Here is a 23671-nt window from a genome sequence, read left to right as displayed (position 1 = left end):
GAGTGTGTGTAGTGGGTTGGCGAGACTGTCGCATGGGTGCGTGCGTTTGAGTAGATTAGAAGTTTATTTTAGAATTAATGTGACCAAAAATATTAACATCTTGTTTCACTTCCAGTTTTACACGTTGCACAGTAGATGGCGATGTAAGCACCTTAAATTCAACGAAGTAGAAAATGCCACACGTGACTTTGAGTCGGCTGGGTTTGTTTTGGTTGTCGAGGGTACCAACGATTTGGGGTAGCTAGAGTTGGCACAAGCAGCACACGACAATGTCTGCAACAGAAGATGACACAGAACTTCGGGATCTTTTGATCCAGAACCTAGAAAACAATGGGGTGCTAAACAAACTAAAGGTAATAAACATACACGTAATTTTGCTAAGATAGCAAACATGGAGTATTTGACACCCACGATTGCAAGCTAACTTAGCAGTGAGCTAGCATGATAAGCTAGCGAGGCCTATCGTACAATAGCTTGCTAGCTAGTGAAGTTAGTTACAGTAGCTACCAGAATTTGCAAGTTACTTATCTTGACTGACTTACCAGCCCGATACATAGCTAGTTTATTGTCTGTCACGTTGATGCGATACTGCTAAGGTAGTCACGGTAATGTTAGCTACCAACTAGCTAGCTAACTACCACTATTTGTAATCATGGCTAACCTAGCTTTCACTTTGCAGGCAGAGATGCGAGCGGCAGTCTTTCTGGCAATGGATGAACAAGATAAAGTTGAGGTAACATTTGAGAGTAAATAAACTGCCAAGCAAGGGTCTTGTTGCTTCTCCATGTCAAATAACTGTAAACCCACGTGGGTTTTTACAGGTTATTGCTGAAAAGGTGACGCCAGAGTTGATCTGGTTCACTGTTTAGCTGATAGTTAATAATACTGTTAATCTCTTTACAGAATAAAACCCCACTTGTCAATGAAAACCTGAAGAAGTGTTTGAATACTAAAGATGGTAAATGATGACATCTCTTAATATTTGTCTCCACTTCACTAGCTGACATTCAGTGAAAAAGTGAGTGTCTATCCACATACATACATCTCATGATTGTGTGGTTCCTTTCCAGGACGCCTGGTTGCCAGTCTTATTATTGACTTTCTGCAGGTCTTTCACCTCGATTTTACACTTGCCGTATTCCAGCCAGAGATAAACTCAGTGAGTGTTGATGACTTTAAACTTTACACCTAAATACTGTTTGAAGTCATCCTTCAACATTTTCTCATTCCTAATGAGACATTTTTTGAAGCAGGAGCAATTCTCCCAATTAGACATGCTGCTGTTGCTACCTGCAGTGATTAGAATAAAACGTTTTTGTTTTTTTGTCTTAGCTTAGTGGACTAGACAGTCGTGAGCAGGTGACTTGTGAATTAGGCATCCAAGAAACAGATATCAACAGGAATACACCGCTGCTGCTGGAGTTGATAAAGAGAGGCAGACTCAAGGACAAGTCTTCCATCTTCTCAGAGGTAAACATAGTTCTGCGTAGTGTTAAGTCCTTGTCAGACCTTAGCAGTGATCCTAAACAGACAGTATGTTCCTATCCCTGTACTTTCTATGTTTTGCCAGTTATTTGAGAAGAACCACTTTGTGACCAGTCATTGTTTTTCCTTTTTATATTTGCGGTTCCCTTCATTACGATGGTGAATCTGGCACATTTAACCAGGACCCTTGAGTTCAGAGAGTGTCTTGTTTGGCTTGTGACACTTATTGTTTCCCTGGCAACCTAACCCGCTTGTTAGTCTCCCACCTTTTTGTTTAAAGCACAGTTACGCTTTACTAGTTTAATCTTTTTTCTTTCTTTGCTTTTATCACTCCCTCTGATTTGGCTGCTCTGGATGGTTTCAGGGGGACCAAGCCAAAAACATTCCCAAGGTTAGTATCTCTTTTCTGCTCTGATAATTCACCCACATCTGGGTGCATTGTCGTGTAGGGGATCTGGGTCACAGCCAGGCAGCATGATGTGAATTACAAGGCTACTCACTTTCAGATGACTAAGAGAGCAGATGGTTTTCCTGTTGATCAGCGAGTTTCAGAGAAAAACAAGTTTGTCCTACTTTACGAGCATCATGCTTCATGCTCTGCAAGTCAGTAGAGAGTTTGCACGTGTCCCATTCATCTTCAGAGTGATGGGCCACTTAAGTTTGCTGTGCAACATTCTTACAACAGTAGCCCGTTGAGGGGATGCGTTTTGTACTGCATGGGTCCTCAATTACAGCACTGTCACATGAGTAATGACACACGTGACGTATTGATTTGGTTGTTTATTGTTTCATCTAGTGCAAACGCTTTGCAACTCAAATAGTGTGCCGTGAACACACAAGGAAGTTGTTAAATAATTTTAAACCTTTTTTTCCTGTTTCCCAACATAGGAGCTATCACCAAGGCAAATTGCAGAGGCCCGAAAGAAATTTGATATGTATGATAAGGTGAATGACAATGATTAGTGCATGTATGTTGTAGATTCATAAATAAGTTCATAGTTCATACCTGGTATTCCACCTAGTCTTTCTTGGTGTTAAGTTAAGGTGTGTCTTAACTGTTTTTATGTTGATCACATTTCAGGACAGAACTATCAGGATTAGTAAGGAGGATTTGAAAGCTGTATTTGGAGATTTATTTCCAAACTTCAACAAGTATGAACACAAAGATAAACTTCTCAACACTGTGACAAGTTCACTCCAACACACACACACACATATATATATATATATATATATATATGCTGTAGTCAGGCCCCTAACCACCCATCTCTGGCTGTGTGTCCAATGACAGAAACATGCTGGAGAGATTTGTCTCAGATGAACTCCATGGGATAGACAAAGCCCCTGCTAAATGTAGGTCTGGTTGCTATGGAGATATTGATTATTGAAGGCAGCAGGATTCTGTGTTACTTCACCTGAGGGTGGACCCTGATCCCTCAGATGAAACCTCTTGTCATGTGTTCAACAGCTGTTGACTTCCAGGAGTTCCTGGGCTTATACAAGCGTCTCTTCAATCAGTGCAGAAGTGTGGTGAGAATTTATTTTTCCAACACATTCGCATACTTAAGAAAAACATTTCTGGCCTTGTTTGAAAAAGTATGTGACGGTTTTGAACTGTCCCTCAAGGTCACCCAGGAGAGCAGTGATGTTGTTCACCTTCCAAACCGATTCAATGAGGAGAAAATGTCCACTGTGCCAGCTAGTAAGGTAAGTTGACAATGTCCAAAACATGTTGCACGTTATGTTCATGAATGAAGTGCACATTTGAAATGGTTGGAATGTGGTGAAAATAAACAACTGTTATTAAAACTTGGTGTTGCATGCTGAATATATTAGAAACTAATTTCTCAGGAAAAAACCCTTTAAAAAAAAAAAAAAAAAAAAAAAACGACTTTCTCCATTTAGTATTGCAGTCCTCATCTGAAGCATTCTCTCTGTGGGTGGAAGCTTGGTTGTCAGACAGCCCAGGTCTTATCTGACATGGATTCATAATACGGCCAACCCACGGCAGTTCAGAAACACATACGCACAACCCCTACTCCATGCTTCCCCATCGGAGATTAATTCATGTTCCGATAAAAACTTGATACACTGAGGTTTCACCTTTACGGGATGTGATTGTGAGCGTTGGCTGGGATTGGCGCAACAGAACTAGACCATTATTACTCTCCTCATGCTATCTGTATGAGGGGGGATAAAGGATTAGGAGGTTAGTAGTCTGTAGTTGAAATGTTCAGTAGTTTACCAGCCCAGGTTTTACTGAGTAGGTTGAGTGTCAACAGGCTGGACAGCTGCTCACAGCTGTTCTCAATGCCCAGATCCCCAGGTTGAGAGGACCTAAGCACAGTGGACATGAGAGGATGGCTGTTGCCAAGGTAACGCAGGGTGAGCAGGGGTAGAGCAGTATTCTCATACCAACTCAACCAGGGGAGCCCCCCCCCCCCCCCCCCCCCCCCCCCCCTTGTTAAGATAAGTTAGTTAATTCAGTCGGGCTATTTGGCCCACCAGTACCAAGGCCTTCTTTTCCATCCCATGGTTGAATTGATATGCTTGTCACTTTATGAGCAGTGGAATAAGAGCCTCAATGAAGCTTTATAAAACACAGAGTACACACCTCACCCTTAACTGCAGCTTTGTCTTAAACCTGCTAAAACCCTGCAATCATTCTCAAACATGCTAATGTTTTTCAGCAAATAACCATAGTTGTTGTAAACTATATTTGCATGTGTCACACTAACACTGTAGCTTGTCTTGGCTGAGGTGAGAGGATTTTCTGAAGAATAAACTAACATATTGTCATGTCTTGGGTCTGAGTCGTGGACTATTTTCCTAACCACTAACCCTGCCTTCCAGTGCTCTTTATGTTTCTCAAAGGTTAAACTCGGTAGTGGGGCTGTGAAGATTATGAACTTTTTAGGGCAAAACTGACCAGATATTATTAAATGCTATTTAGCTATAAAATTATTCTACAATATCGCTAAACATGCTGTGAAAGTGCTGAAAGGAGGCGAATATCGCCTCTTTTTGTTTTTTATTTAACCAACAACATTTCTACATAAGCCCCTCCGTCCTGAAAGGGAAAATGATGTCACACCACCGAGTCGACCTTTAGATGTCATGCCCCTGATGACGCCATGTCCTGTGTGGTGTTCCTCTGTGACTGGTGCTGTGCAGGGACTGGGGGGGAGCCACAGTGACACCAGCCTGACCTCCGGCTCTCTGAAGGTCAAAGGTCAAGCCCACGTTGCATCAAGACACGATGACGAGGCGTCCGGAGATAACGGGATGCCCGTCCCTGCTGACCTGGAACTGGGGCTGGAGGTGGAGGAGGACGGAGATGAGGGCGACTCCTTCTTCGACGACCCCCTGCCCAAGCCCCAGAAAACCTACGGCTGGTAAACCGCTTTGATATCTTCTTTTCTCGTTCTGACTTGTGACTGCTTTCACGCCCACTCTCCGTGCTTTCATTCTCTCTGTCTGTTTCGCTCACTCTCCTTTCTGTATGTCTCTCCCTCTTTTCTCGCTCAGACTTTTGAGACAAGTTCTAATAAAGCAAATTGACAAAAAGAGATCTTAATAGATGAAACAGATCACGTCACAGTCACGAGACCTCAAAGTGGAACCCTGGTCCTTTTAAAATGTGTCATTCACGTTTTGTAATGATCTACTGCACATACTCCTTCCTGCTGTTATTATTGTCTTTTCTATCTTGTCTCTCACCCCTGGCTCTTGGAGTAGTATTGGCCTGACATCAGATAAGACTCAGTCAGGGGGCGGTCTCTCTGATGAGATACACAGTCAGAAAAAGTAAGTACACCCGTCCTCTCCCAGTGAGACCAGCGAGCTAGCACACAGAAGGAAGTCGCCCGTAGGTGGAACCACTATTGTTCTGAGACCTATCCATGCGTTGTCATACAGACAGGGTTTCCTTTTTGCTGTTCTGTATTGTACTCCCCTACGAGTAGCATGAAAGGACCCTTTGTTAAAAAAAACCCAGCCTGTCGGTAATGTGGAACAACGTGACCTTTTCGGTCCGCGGTTTGGTAGCACCAACCTGCAGCCTGTAACTAGTTGTCAGAGCTCTGCCCTGTCCTGTTCTGCTACATATATCCCCCACTTCCTCCTCAATCCCCCCTCCTTCCTCCTCTGTTCTGCATCTTTCCTTTATTCCCTGTCTCTTTCTTTACTTTGTGTTCCTCCCTATGTGACGCGCGTTTCCCCCTGCGTGTCCCCCTGCGCTTCGACACAGCCTCCGCCCCGTGAGAGGGGAGAGCCTCAGAGGCCGGTCCTTCCCCCTCATCAGGAGGGGTGCTAGCCTCAACGAGTGAGTGTGCATGTGTGTATGGCTCCGTAGCAGAGGTGGGGGGCGGGGGGCTGGGTGCACCAGTGTTGGGTGAGAGGCACCAGTGTTGGGTGAGAGGCACCAGTGTTGGGTGAGAGAGGACTTAGCCTTTAACCACATCCACACCATTTGCCTGCTCGCCTCCGCAAGCACCCCGGCGTCGCATGTTGTGAGACGTGGTCAGGAGCGGGACCGGATCTGCATGAGCCATGGAGTTCATGCACCTCCAAACGTTCTCTCCTCCCTGCATGTGTGCGTGTGTGAAGCGTGTGTTAAGTGCTTTTTTTTCACGCTGTTCTTCCTGTTTGTGTATCCTGTCCGTCACTTTCCCTTCCCTCTCTCACTCCCTCTCTCTCTCTCTTTCTCTTTTTCTTCCCTATCTTTCTCTCTTTCCCTTCTCTCTGTCTCTCTCTCTCTCTGAGCTCAGCCTGTCTGCTCTGGACAGTGACACAGAGGGTGATGGGGACGAGCTCTTAAATGACCATGATCATAATCAGAGCTCTGTGCACAGGTGAGCCCCAGGCGTGCACACTGTACCTCTCTGTCTCTCTCGTACCAACCCCCTTCAGTGTTCTCTTCAGGTGCCTCTCTGTGCGTGTGTGTGTACGCGCGTCTGTGTGTAGTATGTACGTGTGAGTATGTGTGTGGGCCTCTTTGTGTGTATCTGTGTGTGTGTGTTTAACTTTATGCAAGACTGAGGCCTGGTGTGTCTTCTTTAAGGAGGGCTGGAGGAAGCCCGCCGGCCTCCCTGTCGGACGCGCCTCCCCAGAAGGGTTTCGGGGGCCCTCTGTGTGGGGAGGCCGGACACAGAGACCTGTCTGGAAGCAGGAACGCCACTTCAAACTCCAAAGAAAAAGGATTGAAAGACTTGAGGACTATGAACGACAAAGCCGGATCTCTCGTTCTTGGTGTGTATTGTCCTTTGCAGGTTCATTCTGTGTTGGCCCTCAGAAGTTGTGTGTTTCTCATCTTCTTTTTCTTCCACAGATGATGATGTCGACTATGACGATGACTTCAACAGGTAACGCAAGGGTACTCTGTCTCCCCTCACCAGAGGTCCGACATGTTGGCTCTGCTGTGATGTGGTTTTTTGAGAAAAGTGCCTGAAAAGTGAATCTAAAATCTGTGTGCGTGTGTGTGTTGGTTCATAAACAGCCACCGATCAGATATTTCTAAGAGTGAGGTCAGCATTGGTGAAGAGATCGAGGAAGTGTCCATTGAGGGACCAGAAAACAGCGATAAGGTAGTTTCTATACCAAAACAACTTGGAGCCACTCTGAATTTGTGTGTCTGTGTCTGTTTAGATAGTGAGGAGTGGGCCTTCAGGTATTCATACAGGAAGTGAAAACACCAGTCCATGAACAGATAACATAAAGATCCTGTTTGTATGTAGAAAAAGAGCAGAAATGGGTTGACAGACTCCTGTTGAAGCGCTGTTTACACCCGTGTTACTTATTCAGTGCTGAACAGAAGAACAGTACTAGTACCAATGGTGAACTCCAGTGTATCCATTTGTACTTTACTATTGTATTTTTACTAATTAAAAAAGATATATCATTAGTTTAGCCTTCATCACATAGCTTCTCATGCCGCCCTCTCTCCTCCTCCGTCATGATCCTCTCATCTCTCGTCTCCCAGTTTGATGACAGCACCCAAGACGTGACGGTTTCCCAGATCAGTCAAGCTGCCGACTACATTGAGGAGGTGGCCTAACCTGCTGACCTTACCACACATGCGCACACACACACACACACATCTCTACAGCAGCATTACACTGCACCCCCTGTTTCTAACTATTTATGTCTGTACAGTTGGACCTAATAAAAGCTCATGGACCTAATAAAAGAATGAACCTTTGTTTAATAGCTGACTGTGCAGTATCCTTAACACAACTCAAAATGCATGACATTTAGTTAAAGGTTGGTGAAGTATTAGATTAATTCACATGGCACAATATCACAAACCTTCTGTAGAGTCAAGGGATTAAGTGCAACCCTAGTATTTTGGGGGGCAACCCCTTTATTTACCCACATTTTAGGTAATACGGGCTGTAGCAACTTGCTGGGCTCAATGAGAATCCCAAAGACAAGTGAAAATGTACCTATGGTTTAAACTTATGTTGGAATAATATATATATATAATATTAACCTACAAATATAATGTGAACAATTCTTATTGTGAAAAGATTGTATGAAACAATCTTCTCGTAGCTCGTTGCAATGTGTGCCAAGTCACTGGGCAACTTTTGTCACAGATGAAAATATGTGAAGTTCCTAGTTCCATTCCAGCTTGTGTGTGTGTGTGTGTGCGTGTATGCCTCAGATTCCAACACAGATAACAAGACCGGTTACTGGGTAGTACAAGCACTGTAGAGCTTATACACTGGATGACACACTGCAACAGAACACTTCCTTTCTTGTTATCGGATACACTTTATGTTATATCAAGAGCGACTAGATACTCTCACAGTCTTAAAAAGAACTTCAAACGGAAAGGTATTTTATACACTGGTAAGTCTTCTTTTTTTATAGACACTATTCCCTGATTCAACATAATTATTTACTAAATTGTATGCAGGGTGATACAGTATTCTGGGAATAACTGCTTGGTACTGGGTTTTGAAGTGGTATTTAAAAATTGTATTCTTTAAAGCCTAACTTTGCTTCCCATTTTGGGTTGTTATTAATCACTAATTAGTGCTCTGCAGTGCTTGTAAAATGTAAAGACTTAAATTCGGTAAAGAAAAGTAAGTTTGAAAATGTCCTGTCAGGGCTGAGACGATGGGCTCCACCTGTGAGCCGTACATGAGGAGCTCAGCCCACAAGACAACACACATCTCACATTAAGTACTGGTGGTGCAAAAAACTAAGATTGACTACAGAAAAAAAGGACTAAAGAGTATCATGAGTGCACCCACACTGCTCGAGAAGGTCTCATCTTCAGAAGATGGCTGGCACCTGGAGAGCAAGACCTGAGTGTCCTGGATAATTGAGTTGATGGCATACTGTAGTTGGGAATTTCTGATGAATGGAAGCAAAATGCAGTTTTATCATTTTTGCCATTCCTTTCTTGCCTTGAGTTTATTGTTTCAGTTACTTTCTGGTATTGGATTAGTGGAGTTACTGAACCCAACCGCTGTTTGGCAACATTGTTGTCATCGTGCAAAGAGCCTCAATGCAGAACTACAGAGAAGGAACAGCAGGAACACATATAACCTAATTCTGATTATTTTAGTGCCATCATTGTGCTTTGTTCAACAGATTGTTAATGGACTAGTAGGACTAGAATACCCTTGTTAGTGACTAAAGTAAACATTTAAAATCGTAGTAGCAATGGTGTGCTTGATAGCAAAGAATCCAGAAATGTGATGCACAAATATCTATTGGCACGCAACAGAGACCTTTACTCATATTTTAGTTGAGATCTGTGCATGATTGGACTGAATGGTAACACTGAACGCTCCTCACTTGAGTTGCTAGCTAAACCACACTTCAGCAGAAATAGGGTCACAAAACAGTAATTGAGGTTATTTGACCTGATTGTCTGCCAAGTTCCTCACTATGCGGAACTTTGCAATTCTCAAATGAACCACAGAATTATAATTTGGGGTCATACCCCACACAGATCACACCCATGTCAGGCCTTGAACTCATGTTTTGATAAGTTATGTAATCATGACTCAATTTGAGATTTGAGACATTTTAACCATACAGTATACAGCTCATTCAGAACACATAAAAAACGTAAAACATAACATTCTTCAGGGCATTCCAGTCTGGGGGATTGACAAGTGTGATGGCTTGGGGGGAAGAGTGATGAAATGGTATGTTGAAGCTATACATTCTACAAGGCCTTAGCTTGGACAGAACTGGTTTAGTTGACATCACTTGGAACTAAATAGAAACAGAAAGTATGAGGTCAATCTATCTGGTCGATTTTACAGCCGAAATACTTCGTCTCACAAACAACGATCAAGAAAGTTAACTTCAAACTATTTTGTCATTCTCAGGATAACTTGTAAAAATGAACAGCTCTGAAAACTACACATCAGATTATGGGGACAATCCCACAGATTACAACTATGACATTGAAGAGCCATGCGAGATGATAAACCATCACACGGTAGAAAGAGCACTGAGGCCATATGTCCACTCTGTCATCTGCATTCTGGGCTTCATCGGCAACGTCCTGGTGATCATCACCTACGCCTTCTACAAGAAGTCCAAGTCCATGACGGATGTCTACCTTCTCAACATGGCCATAGCAGACTTGCTGTTTGTGGTGGCCCTGCCTCTGATCATCTACAACGAGTACAGTGATTGGTCCATGGGGACAGAGGTCTGCAAACTGCTTCGCGGGGCCTACAGTGTCAACCTCTACAGCGGCATGCTGCTGCTAGCCTGCATCAGTACTGACCGCTTCATCGCCATCGTCATGGCCCGCCGCTCCTTCAGGCTGCGCTCCCGAGCCCTCCTCTACGGCCGCATCGTCTGCGCTCTGGTCTGGGTCCTGGCCCTCTTCCTGTCCATCCCCACCTTCCTCTACTACGAGAGATACATGCCATCACACAGCAATGTCTCATTTGAGGGGCACAGGGTGTTTTTCTTGAATGAGACCATCGAGGATGATTTCACCGTCTCGCCGGTGTGTGAGTTTAGGTTCCCAGACATTGAGACGGCCGATAAGATGAAAGTCCTGATCCCTAGCACCCAGATGGCCATAGGGTTCTTCCTCCCCTTACTGATCATGGGATTCTGCTACACCAGCATCATCATCACCCTGCTCCGGGTCAGGGGCTTCCAGAGACACAAGGCAGTGCGAGTAGTGCTGGCCGTGGTGGTGGTCTTCATCGCCTGCCACCTGCCTTTCAACATTGCCCTGCTCTACGACACCATCACATTGTTCCATTTGCAGGACTGCAAGGATGTTGACCTTCTCCACACCATCAAGGCGGTCACGGAGAGCGTTGCCTACCTGCACTGCTGCCTCAACCCCGTCCTGTATGCCTTTGTAGGGGTGAAGTTCAGGAACCACTTCAGGAAGATCGTGGAGGACCTCTGGTGCCTGGGGAAGAAGTACATCCAGCCCAGGCGCTTCTCTAGGGTCACATCGGAGATGTACGTCTCCTCCACACGCCGCTCTGTGGACGCTTCCTCCACAGACGCCTCCTCTTTCACCATGTGAAGACTTCCGATTGTTATATTGTTTAGTCTATCATATCACCAGGAATGTATTATAATTAAGCCGGTCTGAAATTTCAAGAACAGAGGGGGATCAAGGAAAGCCACACAGAGTAATGATCAATGTTTTTGGTTGTTTTGTGTTTGTTTGCAAATACTCTAGGGCACCTATCGGATACCAGACAGGTGTACCAGAGTACAGTTGTCATTTTATAAATCTCATTTAGAAATGCCTCATGGCCGCCTGAAGCCCAATCATGTCGAATAATGAATGTTTTGTTGCGAGAGTGATCAGCACGTAGAATAATATGTATGAACTGTATATTGGCAGATTTTTCCATTATCAACGTTTGAGATGTTGTTATTACTGTTTTTGCATGAAGCCATAGAGAAAACAGCTTGGATGGGATGTTTTTCTCACACTCCTCAGGAAATGTATTGCGTATTATTTTAAACTAATTAAACATTTTACAGACTGTGTGTTACTTCTCTCAATTGACCACATTTAACCAGAAATATGGAGAGTGTAATTGAACACTGGTCAGCTCTTTAAGCATGTTTCAACATAAAGTACATACAAATAACCAACATTGTACTTATCACCAGCACACACAAGGTGGCGCCATTGCTTTCAGTGACTATGTTGCTCGGCTTGAAACTGCTTTGACCACTGAGATGAGAGTGGTCAAGGCAGGTCAAGGCTGTGCTTCAATACCTAATGGTGAGGAAGTAAAGGTAACATTGTTTATCTATTAAATAGTTGAGAAGTTGTTAAAAACTAGTTTATATTACATACAATAGAAACCTGATTTGCGGAAGTGAAGTAAGCTAATGGAGAACTTATTCAGTCTAAACAGGATTTACTTGCTAGAAATATAGTACTTGTTGACAACCAAAAGCTTGTGCCAAAGAGCTCATTTTGACATTGGATTATAATTATATTAAGTGGGATACATTTCTTAAATCAATTGAATAATCTAGGGCTGAAGTTTGTCACCCAAACCATGAGGGTGAGAAAATAAGAGGGACAAATCTACCCTTTAATTGCCATGGCTGTCTGCTTGTTTTTTTTTCAGCTTCCAGGACTAATCCATATGGGCTTATGAGTATCAACCCCTGGGCATGTATGCAGCAGGAATCTGCTTTGTGTCCCTTTCATCCAAACCCTTCTTTAACACTTGACAAGCAGGGATACACTTCCACATAACATTGAGTTTATGCATCACAGTGAGTTCACAGTTCTAAGTATGTGGCCTCTTTTGTATGTGGGTCAAATACACACAAACACACACACAAATGCTCACCAACTGTGTCAAATATGTGCATGTGAACCCTATATTCTAATCGGGCCGGAAGTATTCAATATCAATCATTTGTTAGTACTGAAAAGTGTTAGGCTAACATTATTAACTGCAGTGGGCTTTATGTTGAACCCCTGTCATATCACATATAAATTATTCATAGCTTCTGCACACATCATGGTAAATGCAATTGAGACTGTCAAATCAGGAACATGAAATAAGTCTTAAGGTCTCAAGAACTGTTTTATTACAGCAATTCAATCATACAGACACAACCAACACCTTCCCTCCTAAGCTACTAAACCTTGAATATGTTTATTGGCACTTATCACTTATGAGGACGTGCTCTGCAAGAATGCTCTGGGCCACATAAAAACACATGCCATTCAAAACCCACTTTGTGGGCGACAATGGAAAGCTGCATAGGCATTTGAGTCAAAAGTTTTAGTCCAGCTCACTTTGACAGTATCTTAGTAGCACAAATACAATAACCTTAGAGGTCACATTCTCACGTAAAAATTCAGGCACTAAAGACCTTCATTTGATTATAGAGAGGAAATGTAATCATCACAGTTATAAATATTGCTATTACTGGACGAACGTGGATTGGGGTTACAGAGAAGTATCTCCTTGTCCTTCTCTGAAGTGGGTGTGGCACAGATTTGTTTTCAAAGGTGCATTCATCAAAGAAGACAGTGTACGTCTCTTGAGACAACGTTGACTTTGAAACTGAATCAGAGGAGAAAAATGACAGAAACAGTTGTTACCTTCAAACAGATCAACTGTCAAACCGGGGGAAGACCTTTAAAGGCAGTGTCCACAGCATATGGGCCCACCAAGGCTTGGCATTGAACACCAGCTACACACTGTGTGTTTGTGCATGTGTGTGACACAATCACATATCCATTCAATCGCAGACAGGCTCATATTCTCAGTAAGCCTTTTCCTCTTGAGGCCTGAGTGAATGACTTCCTCTTTGTCCCTGGCTGGTGAGCAGGGAGACAAAGCATGTCTCAGCCACGCAGCAACAGAGCCACTCCGGAAACGCTCCTCATTTGTTTCCAGCTCCCTGCAAAAGGAACCTGCCACAACCGCTACCGTCTCATCTAAGAACATCACAGCCTCTTGTACGAGAGTACATTTGTTTTACAAACTGCAGTCCGTCAATGGAGGGATTCATGAGTGGTTGCACACTTGCCCCAGTGAGATGGAATAATAAGATAAGATAACCTCACTATCTACCGCATCTCACACAATTTGTTGAATCTCCCTCCAAAGGTGTTTAGTGCCCGCGTGGTTACATTTGGAAACTAGACATTTACAGTCTCAGTGGCTAGTTCTCCATGTTTGAATATTCCAAGAAAGGAGAAATAGGGGGTTATTTTTTCAAGTAAAAGTGTAATTGGAGAACTATACTGTATATTCCACTGGATAATGAGTCACTTACAATAACATTTTCATATCATGTACTTTGCGATATTACATGTCATGTAGCATGCTGGCATAACTGAATACATTGGAAATCACATTCACTCAATTGTAGTGCCCGCTATGCCTTTGGCAATAGCTTCTTTGAAACGAGTCACATTTCAATCCTCAGATAAAGAGTTTGAACTGCAGATTTGTCGTTTTTTGTTTCATAAAGTAACAAGACAAGCTTCTGAAATTATATAAGCCTATATGTGTATATGTACACATTTATAAAGTATAAAAAGTAGGACATTACTATACTTTTGAAGTAACATGAAAATGCCCATCAGTATTCATAACATTCAGAAATGCCTGTTCACTGTCAAGCACACCAGAACTGGCAACAGTTCAGACTATTTTGGCGAAATTTGTTGTACAGTCTCAGGGGTTTTTAGGGAGGGCTAGAACGAATGGGACAAGGGCACCTTTGGGCTCTGTGGGTGCTTTGAGCGCCTCCGGTAAAAACAGTTCATCCTCCTCCTCAACTACAAACTGCAATGTTTGGGACTTGTTCAAACAGTAAATACGGTTGCCAATGACTGCGCAGCGGAATGGCAGGGGATTGTCCTGCTCCAAGGACGCACTCTCGTGCCATATCTTTACCACGGTGTTGTATTTGAAGACATTGACTCCATAGTCACGGTTGACGTCGAACCTATAGATGAAGTTCTTGTACGCAACCATGTCCGTAGATTTCTTTCTGCTGTTATTAAAAGGGCACTCCTCCCATTCTTCTCTCCTTGTATCATATCTCAGCAGGCGGTAAAAAAGAGATCCACCAGATACGAACAACTCTCCGTTACAGGTTGTTGCCTCGTGTGCCACGGCAAACGCCCCTTTTGGGAGAGGAGCAATGGAGCTCCATCTATCCATCCGTGGGTCATATTTCTCAACCGTGAACAGACATTCCCCTCCGATTGCGAACAGGTAGCCATCCATAGACACCAATTTGAGCTGAGAACGCGCCTGGCTGAGTGGTCGGATTTCACTCCAGTTCTCATTGAGAGGGTTGTAGCAGAAAACCTTGTCCGATACCTTGCCTTTGTCGCCCTGTCCCTTAATTCCACCTGCCACGAACAGGTAATTGTACATGGTGCATATCCCCGAACCCTTTGTGTTGATTTCATCCGGCATCTTGGTCAGCACTTTCCACTCCTTTGTCTCTTCATTGTAGTAGTGTATCATGTGGTTCTCCTCAAGGGACACCATCGATAACGGGCTCTGAGGACGACTATTCTCACGGCTCGGAGGTCTGCTCCCGACGCGATCATACACCTCGTTGATTTCAGCCACCATTAATACCTTCTTGCCTTCTGTTCGTTTGTTGAGAATATATTCTCTCTCACCTCCCGTCAAACGCCCATAGACTGCGGGATTGCGCAGTACTTGCAAGAAATTGTCACTCATGTACTTGTAGGCTTTTTCCTTCAACTCGTTTAATCGTTCCCTTTTGGCTAATGTCAAAATCTCGAAGCAGTTCTCCGCGGTGATCTGCTCCGACATTGTATCGACAGCTGCTTGGACTGCGCAAGGGACTTGCAAAATTTTAGCCCCGGTGATGACCTCTACAATATTTTCCTTGCCAACTTGCATTTGGTATGTGTAAATGTAGTCCATTAATGTGGTTAAAGTCTTAAAACTCACCCCTTTCACTTTCAGTACATCCCTGGATTGCCGCGCCTTGAAATAGTCACTTTTCTCTGACAAAACCTTTTTATGCGCATGAAGTTTCTTCCCCGACACTTCAATGACCAAGTCTGCATTGCCTAGGCACACAGATGAGTATTCGTGGGCATAGCTGTTTCTACTCCCCCACCGTTCCTGTCTGAACTGCGACACCGGGTTTCCCTTCGTGCTATGTGGGTCTCTCTCACTCTGCCCAGGCTTGTGTCCCGCACTGCCTGGGGGTCCAGGCTCAAGTGTTGGCAGCGTTCCTGCAGTGATACAATAAGTGGCAGGCGCCGAGGTCTCCTCCCTCTGCTCTGCCTGGGATCTCTCTTTATCAATCTGACACCAGACTTTCATAGCCTCGCTGACTTTACGCAACAGAGGGGCACTCTCGGTTTGCATTTGGTCCTCAACAAAGCGTGAAGCGCCCTGCCTGTGAATCAGATTGGACTCATCCAAGCTTCTGACAGCGTCCCGGTCTATTGATCTCTGGTCCTCGATTAGATGTTGACACTTCATGCACGAATCATTCATTTTCGCTGCTGATTCAGTATTAAAACAAGGACCCGATATGTCATTTCCCATTTTAAATAATATGTTGGTGTCTGTAATGCTTCCACAGTTTTTATTCTCATCTGGATCTTTTATTTGATGCGTATTGTCAATCTGATCATGTGTCATCAAATACGTTTTGAACACCTGCTTCTTTTCTTGAGTGACAGATGTTGCGTCAGAAATGATTAGACTGGCTGCATCATCTGGGAATAACAGGACGGGTGAGGCTTGGTTCGCGCTGTCATCCATCCTCATGTCCTGTTGAGACTTGAAATCTAAAATTGGAATGATAAAATAATGCAGTCCCAAACCAGCAAATCAGAGAACAAGTGCTTATTCCACAAGATATAGTTTCCCTCCAGGATCTTACATGGAACGTATAGCTTAGTGCTTATTCTTTAGCATCATGCATTCAACAGGTTCCAAGTCCAGCTAAGTGTGTCCTCCTATAATATAAATAAATACAAAGTCAGCACTATTCAGTATTTAGACTCCCCACACAGTCACCAGTCTCATGGGTTGTTTTTCAATCAAAACTCTAGACTAAATGTTTCGGAAAGAAGTGTGTTGGTTGCAAACTAATAGTGTTGGATGCAGAATTATCGCTTCATCAATTTGGCTCTAAAGGTTGTAGGACTATTACACAAAATATTAAGAAAGAATTACTTACGATATGTTGAATAGCCCACCTGGTCCTGTGCGGGAACTCAGTGAGCAGATGGTGGATTTCAATGAACGGATGCAGAACTGTACACTCCCCTTTTAATTAACTCTTCAATGTGCACAGTCTGGTCATGGTTATTGGTTGTTTTTCACAATCCGTAATTATATTACATGAAAGCATAAAAATATATATATTTAAGTTGCAGTTACAGTATTATTAACGAGTAGCCTACTTTATGTTTGCAAACTGTGTCTTAAACTGACAATAGTATGACAGAGAGATATATGGTTTGACAATCCACATGGAGTTGGCCTACATTTGAAATGGAACATCTAAAGAGTCCTTATTATGAGAACCTGTCTCAGGACGGGGAGAAGTCATCCTTGAATAATCCCTAGAGTGATAACAAATATCACTAGGACATGGCCTATGTGTGTCTATGTACAGTATATGGTATCTAAAGGATAAGACTATAGATAAACGTATCCATGGTTACATCTCTTCTGGAACAGTGTAGTAGAGATGGCTGCTGTGAGAAGAAGAGGGCCAGACTAAACTACGGTAAGAAGCTGGAGACCACCCAGAGCTGACATGACATGATGGTATGGGCCTACCAATAGATGGGTACCCTACTACTCAACATCGACATTCTTAGACTATAGTTAATGGTGTAACTTTGATTAAATGTGTGGAATCAAAGGGTATATTTAAAGAAGCTGAATCTCGAATCAGGTGATGTGTCCAAATGTTTATAGCTCTGAAATGAAACAACTAGGCTGTGCTTATGTTCAGGTGTAAAGAATCTGATGAAGCCTTTTCAGTTGTATGTCAGCATTGTAGGCCAGGACTCATTATGAAGGCAGGGACAATGTGGCTGTCTGTGGAATATCACATACTGTGGTACTTAATGAGGTTACTAAATGTAGGCCACTACTGTACAGAGAGGAAGGAAAGCATAACAAAAGAAACTTACGACGACAGACAAGAACAGAGCAGATTTGATTAATCAAAAGTATTGTTTGCTTCTAGGACTTCTGTAAGGTGAGGTTAACCATATTTTAAAAGCTTGTGACTTTGGCCTGCTCTCTCAACCAGATGTGAATCTTCAGAGCAGTTATTCTACTGGACCTGATGTGAGGAGGTATATGTGTAGTCACCCCACTACCACACAGAGAGATGGACTCTCATATTACTTGTGGGAGAACCCCTCATCCAACTGCCGATCGACTTTGAAGAACCGAGATACAAAAGCGCAAAATACATCAAAGTTCTGGATCTTTCTGCACTACCAAATCAAATATAGACCTATGTGAAGCTAATGCCATGATTACACTCTCACAGACTCTGTTAGAATCTTTCTTCAAATTACTGTAGGTCGTGGTCAGAGCTAATTAATGAACCAGGGCAAGCAGACAGTGATGTCAGTGAACTCAGTGTTTTTGTCTCTGGGGACTGCCTAGAGAGTTTGTGAACCCAGGAAACTAAAACTGAACATTAGCTTTGAGTTCAGTCTGTCCGGGTGTTTGAAGTGTTGATATTCCAGTAAAACTTGTTCAATGGCCAATGTGTTTTTTCGTCTCCAGTTTCTGTTGCCTGTGAGTCATCAGTTGAAAGAGCCAAGACATTGAGTGTAGACGATCAAAAGGAGGCCCTTCCAGGAATTCTAAGTGTTCCAAAGACGTTTTGTGTGGTTAAGGAATCAGCTGCCCAATCTCATTCCACATGAGTACATTGGAGTGAAAAAGATTCTTTCAACAAATCTGGAAATTCTTCTCTTTCTTTTCTTCCCCCTAATAGATACCCCCACGGTGGATCAGAGGAATGAACCCAGTGAACATTTGAAAGGAATGATAGATTTCCTATAACCTAACCACTAACCTGAGCTATAACGATGAATCGGTAGCGGACATGTCAAACTTGTGGTCCGCCCACTTCGGACCAGGGATGGAAACTGAAATGAGCAGAACCAGAAGTTTTTCGGACAGTTGCCACATTAACACAACCCTCCACTCCACGAGTTCCTACTCTCTGGGTCATGCCTATTTTTAAATGTCTCCAAACTCGGACTCTGCTCTTTCTCCCTTTTGTTAATCTGTCATGTTCATAATACTTTCATAATAATCAGGGGTGGGTGACTGTGTTATCATAGGAAACACTCAACAACCACTGAGTAATTGTAGGGAAGCCTTGCCAACTAGTAAGCTAGCTAGGCCTTATTTTCCATTCCCACAATGCTGGGTGAATGACTAATGATACTGAATATGGGGATCTGTAAAACTATGGACTCACACACTTACAATATATGTTCCCTCCTGATAAACTAGCCGTATGATGACTTTAAAAAGGTCTTCTCAGAGAAGAGGGCCTCTTAAATGATTAAATAACTGAGCCAAATACAATTGTATTTATATAGCTCTTTTTACAAGCAATATCGCAGAGGGCTTCACATATTGTAGAACTGAACCTAAACCAACTTAAAAGTGAAGAAGCAGAATCTGCCCTTATCTCACTGCACTAAGTAAACAGATCCACCCCCTTAGCTACAGACAGAGCAGAGCTGGATCAAAGCTGAGAAAAGGGCTGGTGAAGCAAAAAAACTAAACAATAAAGACAAAGACACTATGCACTGTAGATACAGTGTAAGGAGACAATACTTTGACTCTCTGTCTCATGTCAACACAGTCTGTTGTTCTTGCTGTTGCTACAGTTCTGGACACAGCTCCTGAGGCACGGGAAGGGGAAGACTTTTAGAGCTCACTCACTTCCTTTCACCACAGCTGTGGTTTTGACCTGTTAACTTCCTGTGTTGATGGCTATGTACATCTGAGGGGTCACATGTCACCTGACTCATTCCAGAAATATCATTTGGTATTGAATGGGTAAGGAAGACTTACACCCTGGTTAAGTATGGGATTCTCCTAAGTATGGGAGTATGGGATTCTCCTAAGTCGACTTTCTTGCCTTTATGCCATGGCATTTGTTTATGTAATCACAAACATTGTTAACAATCAGTGTGTGTGTTTTCATGGGTCTTCATGTTCCAAAAGGCCATCCTCCCTTGTAGCCTTGGAAACCACTCAAAACTCACAAACACAGAGCTTCACCTCAACTTTCAGCCCTCGCTTCCTTTGGCCTGACCACGTGCTGTACTACCTCATACTTTACCATACAGCAGGCTCATAGCGGCTTGAAGGGATTGTCCATTGTCACTGTAGCAAGGCCGTAATCATAATATACACTAGGGGGGATACATCCCCCCCCCAATATTCAAATCTGGTCAAAATGTCCCCCCCAATATATTGACATGAAAATATAGATGTGCTACGCTACGACAGGAAACCACGCATGCTGTGTAATTTTTCCCCCCCCATGTTGACTCCATGGCTACGGCCTTGCACTGTAGACACTAAGACTGTGTGAAATATAAGATAATGGCACAGCACATGAGAAAATATTTGCCAACCAAACATAATGCAAACACTGTTCAAGTTAAAATTTCTGACCGAAGTTGGATATCCCTTACCCAAGAGCTCAATACTGAAGAGTCAGATACTGTTCAGAGTGTGTCATGCGAAAAGGGTGTGCAGCCTTCCATGATTAAATATGTCTCTGTCTCCCAGCACACTCTCCAGGGGTTGGCTGTGACACAGACAGGCAGTGGGGTTGGTAAACTCTAGTAGTTTAGAGTATTGACTCTGAGGGTTACACAACGCTTTCAACATTTAAATCACAGTAAATGTCAATGAAATAGGAACTCAAAGGATTACTTAAGATATTGTGTTTGTTCAAAGACACTAGAGGCGGGCCGAGGAGGAGGATCAAAGTTGCAACCACGGTGGTCTGTGGACAAACCCAACTGCCCTGCCACAGAATCTTGGCCTTGACAATGTTTAACTGTTAAAGGAATACTCCACCCAAATCTTGGTTTGAGACTACAGGTATGCAAACTTTCAAAATGCAAGCATGTTGCTCTTGGATGGTGATAGGTGCATTCCCACAGCAGGCATCTTGTCAGATATGTAAAGCACCGAAAGCCAAACACCCAAAGAAAGACTTGCCGTGGAGTTAGCTGGCATATATGCAAACGTTCAGCCTTTACTTTAAAAGGAAATGAAACCAATTTCTGAAATGTAATTATTTTTGTTCTGAGAAGTCTTCTCAGAAGATAAACATTTCAATTTTTATCTTGGCACCTAATGAAACAATGGTAACCTTCAGAATTAAAGGAAAAATGAAGATGAAAGAATTTCGCACAAACATCGTGAAAGATGAATAGACTGTCTGCGTCAACTCACACTTACGGCATAGAACTAATAATGTAATGATGGTTTCTATATCCTTTTGTTGTTTCAAAAATTTGGTGTTGAGTAGTAGGCTACCCATCTACAGGGAATATTTACAATATGTCATTAGTAAGGTGCCACTAAAACACTGGACCCTTTGTGTCACTCTCACAAAAGTACATTGCTGGGATTAATGTTCTACGAAGGAATGAAATTCCACTGTCACTTTGTCGTGGCCAATGTATTGGATGTTGCATCGCTGTGTAGTGATGTTATGTTTGTTCAAGTGACAGAGTTACACAATGGTTCTTTTGCCTTGGGTAGAGAGCCGAAGGCCACGCAGCTGTATAATCATGGTAGAGCAGTGAGCAGAAGGGATCTGGCTGCAGAGAGGTGAAGCAGACAAACATACAGCATTCCATTCCATCAGACTTCCTCCACTAGAGGTTACTCAGCTGCTGTGGAAATCAATGCCAGGACATTCTCTCCATACCCCTCAAAAGAGACCCAAGGAGGCCAAATTTAATATATGTTTGATGTATTTTTATTTGGCTCTATTAATATCTATTTTTCATTTTTCATTTTTGTGGTGGTTGAACTCCAGTTGGAGCAGAACCAACTCATGCAGACCTGTGGAACTGTGGGTCTGCCATTTTAGTGTTGGTCAGAAACAGAGCAGAGCTCATCTCCCTTCCTGAGCTTGGTTAGCCTGTCCTCTGCTCTCTGTCCTGCACCTCCCCATCCAGACTGACAATAGATTTAGTCTATTTTGATCAAACCATTTATTGGGGTGGTTCTTTGTATTCCATGTTGAATAAGTAATTTTGGGCAAAGTAGTATTGCTACTTTCAATTCGATGTTCTCAATCTGCTGTGGACAAAGCTCAGTTACCAGCCTCAGAGTAAGTAACTTGAACAGATCAAACAAAACACAAGTGCTGTGCCAAGAGAGACCACATTGTTTGTTTTCTGGGTGAGGTAAGTAAATGCCCTAAAACCGCAAATACATTTATATGCATGTGTTAGAATGGAAAGCATCGTTACTGTAACAGTTAGTCTTTCCAAACCAAGAGCAGTGGTCTTATAATATTGTATCCCTCGCCAATTTGACATGGGAGACCTGCTTCCACTGGATACAGCTCTGTGTATTTATCCCTTAGACCACAAGGTCCTTTCAGCCTTCTGTGATGACATCACACGTCTGGCTCCTGCACATTGGTTGTCTCGCACTGAGCCCAGCCGATTCTGTCAGTCCCAGCAGAGCCATTCTCTGGATGTATGGCAGGACAGGCAGCAAGGGCAGCTCTCTGGCCACCACCAAGCCATGTACTCTGAATGTCAATTAGACCACATGGCTCACATAGACCTCCAATCTCACTACTCTCAGCCAGAGGACACCCATCAGTCCCGCAGTGGAGGAAAAGTGTTTGATACACTGGAGGTCAGGTATATACTCAGCATACGCAGGAGACGAGCTTACAGTTGCATTTTTTTAAAGTTTGTAAGCTTAAATACATAGAACACACTTTAAAGTGTCAATGTTCAGCCATAATGAGATGACTCATCTCTTTCAAACTACTGAAGTTGACGGCATCTAAGCCTACAGGGTAGGCTGCTGTACTGGCAGGACAGCATCTACAGTACTACCCTCTGCATCTGTTGCAAAAATCAAACCTCTGGAGCTGCTATCTTAGAGCACAGCTGTGGTCCTTTCCACCGCCCGATAGATAAGGCGACTTATTTAAGAACTATCTCCGATCTTCTCCGTCTGTCTGTGTCAGACTGAAGGGGGGTTGACATATGGAAGCGGGTGTTGGCTGAAGGAAACACATTTAGTATCCAAGTAGGCTTTAGTGTTTTGTTTGTTATTTCTGTAAAGAGAGTACCCCACATTACAACTCTTTTAAATAGTTTAAGACAATCTATCCAGTGTATTCATTATTTCTGTCTACTGTTGTACTGTAAAAGTGATGCATTCACAGTAAGCTGCATTGAGTGCATTTTACATCTGAATATGAGCTGAAATGTTATCAGTTGTGTCGTTGAATATTTGACTGTTTAATTCTTATCTATCTCTTTATTCATTGTCTATTTATTCATAGTCTCACAAAGGCCTTTCAGAAACAGGAAGGCAGTGGTATGCCCTTTACCTGTTACCAAGGAGATCTGGCAGGCTGGCCTGTAGTCTTTCAGGCAGGTTATTTTCAGAACTTTCTTTCATCATGGCTATCCAACCTCCAGAGAACAAAGAAAAGGGCAAATAATTAAGGTTGTATGGTTAGACATAGAGCAGCAAGCAGATGTACCATGTTGTGACACACACACAAAAACTGCAAAGAAAACCTAAATGGTCTTTTCTTTCTCTGAGGGCTCCCTCATTTGGTCAGTAATTGTTACTGTACTTAATCACTGGAAAGACAACGGTCCTGGATATGACATAAACCAAGATGGATACTGAGTTATTTTCTTCCAAAAAGTTTAATTTGCAGAACTATTTACAACAGATGGTCATCAGCAATACTTAATTTAAGGAGGCAGATTGATAAGTTATGGCAAAATACTGAAGCACATTGATACAGCAGGAAAATAATAAAATGATATAAATAATTCAAAACTTGTATTAAAAAGAAAGGTTTACAATTTAATTGTCAGAAAAACAATAGTATAACTTAAAATTTTATTCAGTAACTCAATATGCAAATGAGTCCTATGAATACAAATCGC

At 42.9% G+C, this 23671-nt stretch overlaps 3 protein-coding genes across 11 annotated transcripts; 2 read left to right on the top strand and 1 right to left on the bottom strand.

The window, feature by feature from the left end:
* The first annotated feature begins 186 nt into the window (after positions 1-186).
* On the top strand, positions 187-7692 carry cep43 (centrosomal protein 43). 9 transcript variants are annotated; one of them, XM_047021718.1, is made up of 17 exons: positions 187-353; positions 680-733; positions 904-958; positions 1071-1159; positions 1333-1470; positions 1850-1876; positions 2374-2430; positions 2567-2637; positions 2777-2838; positions 2954-3015; positions 3112-3192; positions 3768-3860; positions 4660-4880; positions 6548-6735; positions 6815-6848; positions 6971-7070; positions 7466-7692. In XM_047021718.1, exons 1-17 carry the CDS (start codon positions 270-272, stop codon positions 7538-7540), a joined length of 1491 nt encoding a protein of 496 aa, XP_046877674.1. In that variant the 5' UTR covers positions 187-269; the 3' UTR covers positions 7541-7692. The 9 variants fall into 9 exon arrangements, with proteins under 9 accessions (XP_046877674.1, XP_046877678.1, XP_046877677.1 ...); XM_047021720.1 differs by having other exon boundaries at positions 188-353; positions 6983-7070; XM_047021722.1 differs by lacking the exon at positions 7466-7692 and having other exon boundaries at positions 3804-3860; positions 4711-4880; positions 6971-7455.
* A 446-nt stretch (positions 7693-8138) lies between these two features.
* ccr6a (chemokine (C-C motif) receptor 6a) lies at positions 8139-11487 on the top strand. The gene is made up of 2 exons (XM_047021726.1): positions 8139-8337; positions 9837-11487. Exon 2 carries the CDS (start codon positions 9851-9853, stop codon positions 11009-11011), a length of 1161 nt encoding a protein of 386 aa, XP_046877682.1. The 5' UTR covers positions 8139-8337; positions 9837-9850; the 3' UTR covers positions 11012-11487.
* A 1053-nt stretch (positions 11488-12540) lies between these two features.
* On the bottom strand, positions 12541-16704 carry LOC124468656 (kelch repeat and BTB domain-containing protein 11-like). The gene is made up of 2 exons (XM_047021514.1): positions 16672-16704; positions 12541-16447 (listed from the first exon to the last, which is right to left on the bottom strand). The coding sequence occupies exon 2, from the start codon at positions 16254-16256 to the stop codon at positions 14160-14162; it is 2097 nt and encodes a 698-aa protein (XP_046877470.1). The 5' UTR covers positions 16257-16447; positions 16672-16704; the 3' UTR covers positions 12541-14159.
* Between the last annotated feature and the right edge of the window lie 6967 nt (positions 16705-23671).

The sequence above is a fragment of the Hypomesus transpacificus genome, chromosome 6, assembly GCF_021917145.1.
Source record: "Hypomesus transpacificus isolate Combined female chromosome 6, fHypTra1, whole genome shotgun sequence".
NCBI lineage: Eukaryota > Metazoa > Chordata > Actinopteri > Osmeriformes > Osmeridae > Hypomesus > Hypomesus transpacificus.
Note: the sequence above shows the minus strand (reverse complement) of the source record. Positions and strands in the feature narration are given on the sequence as shown.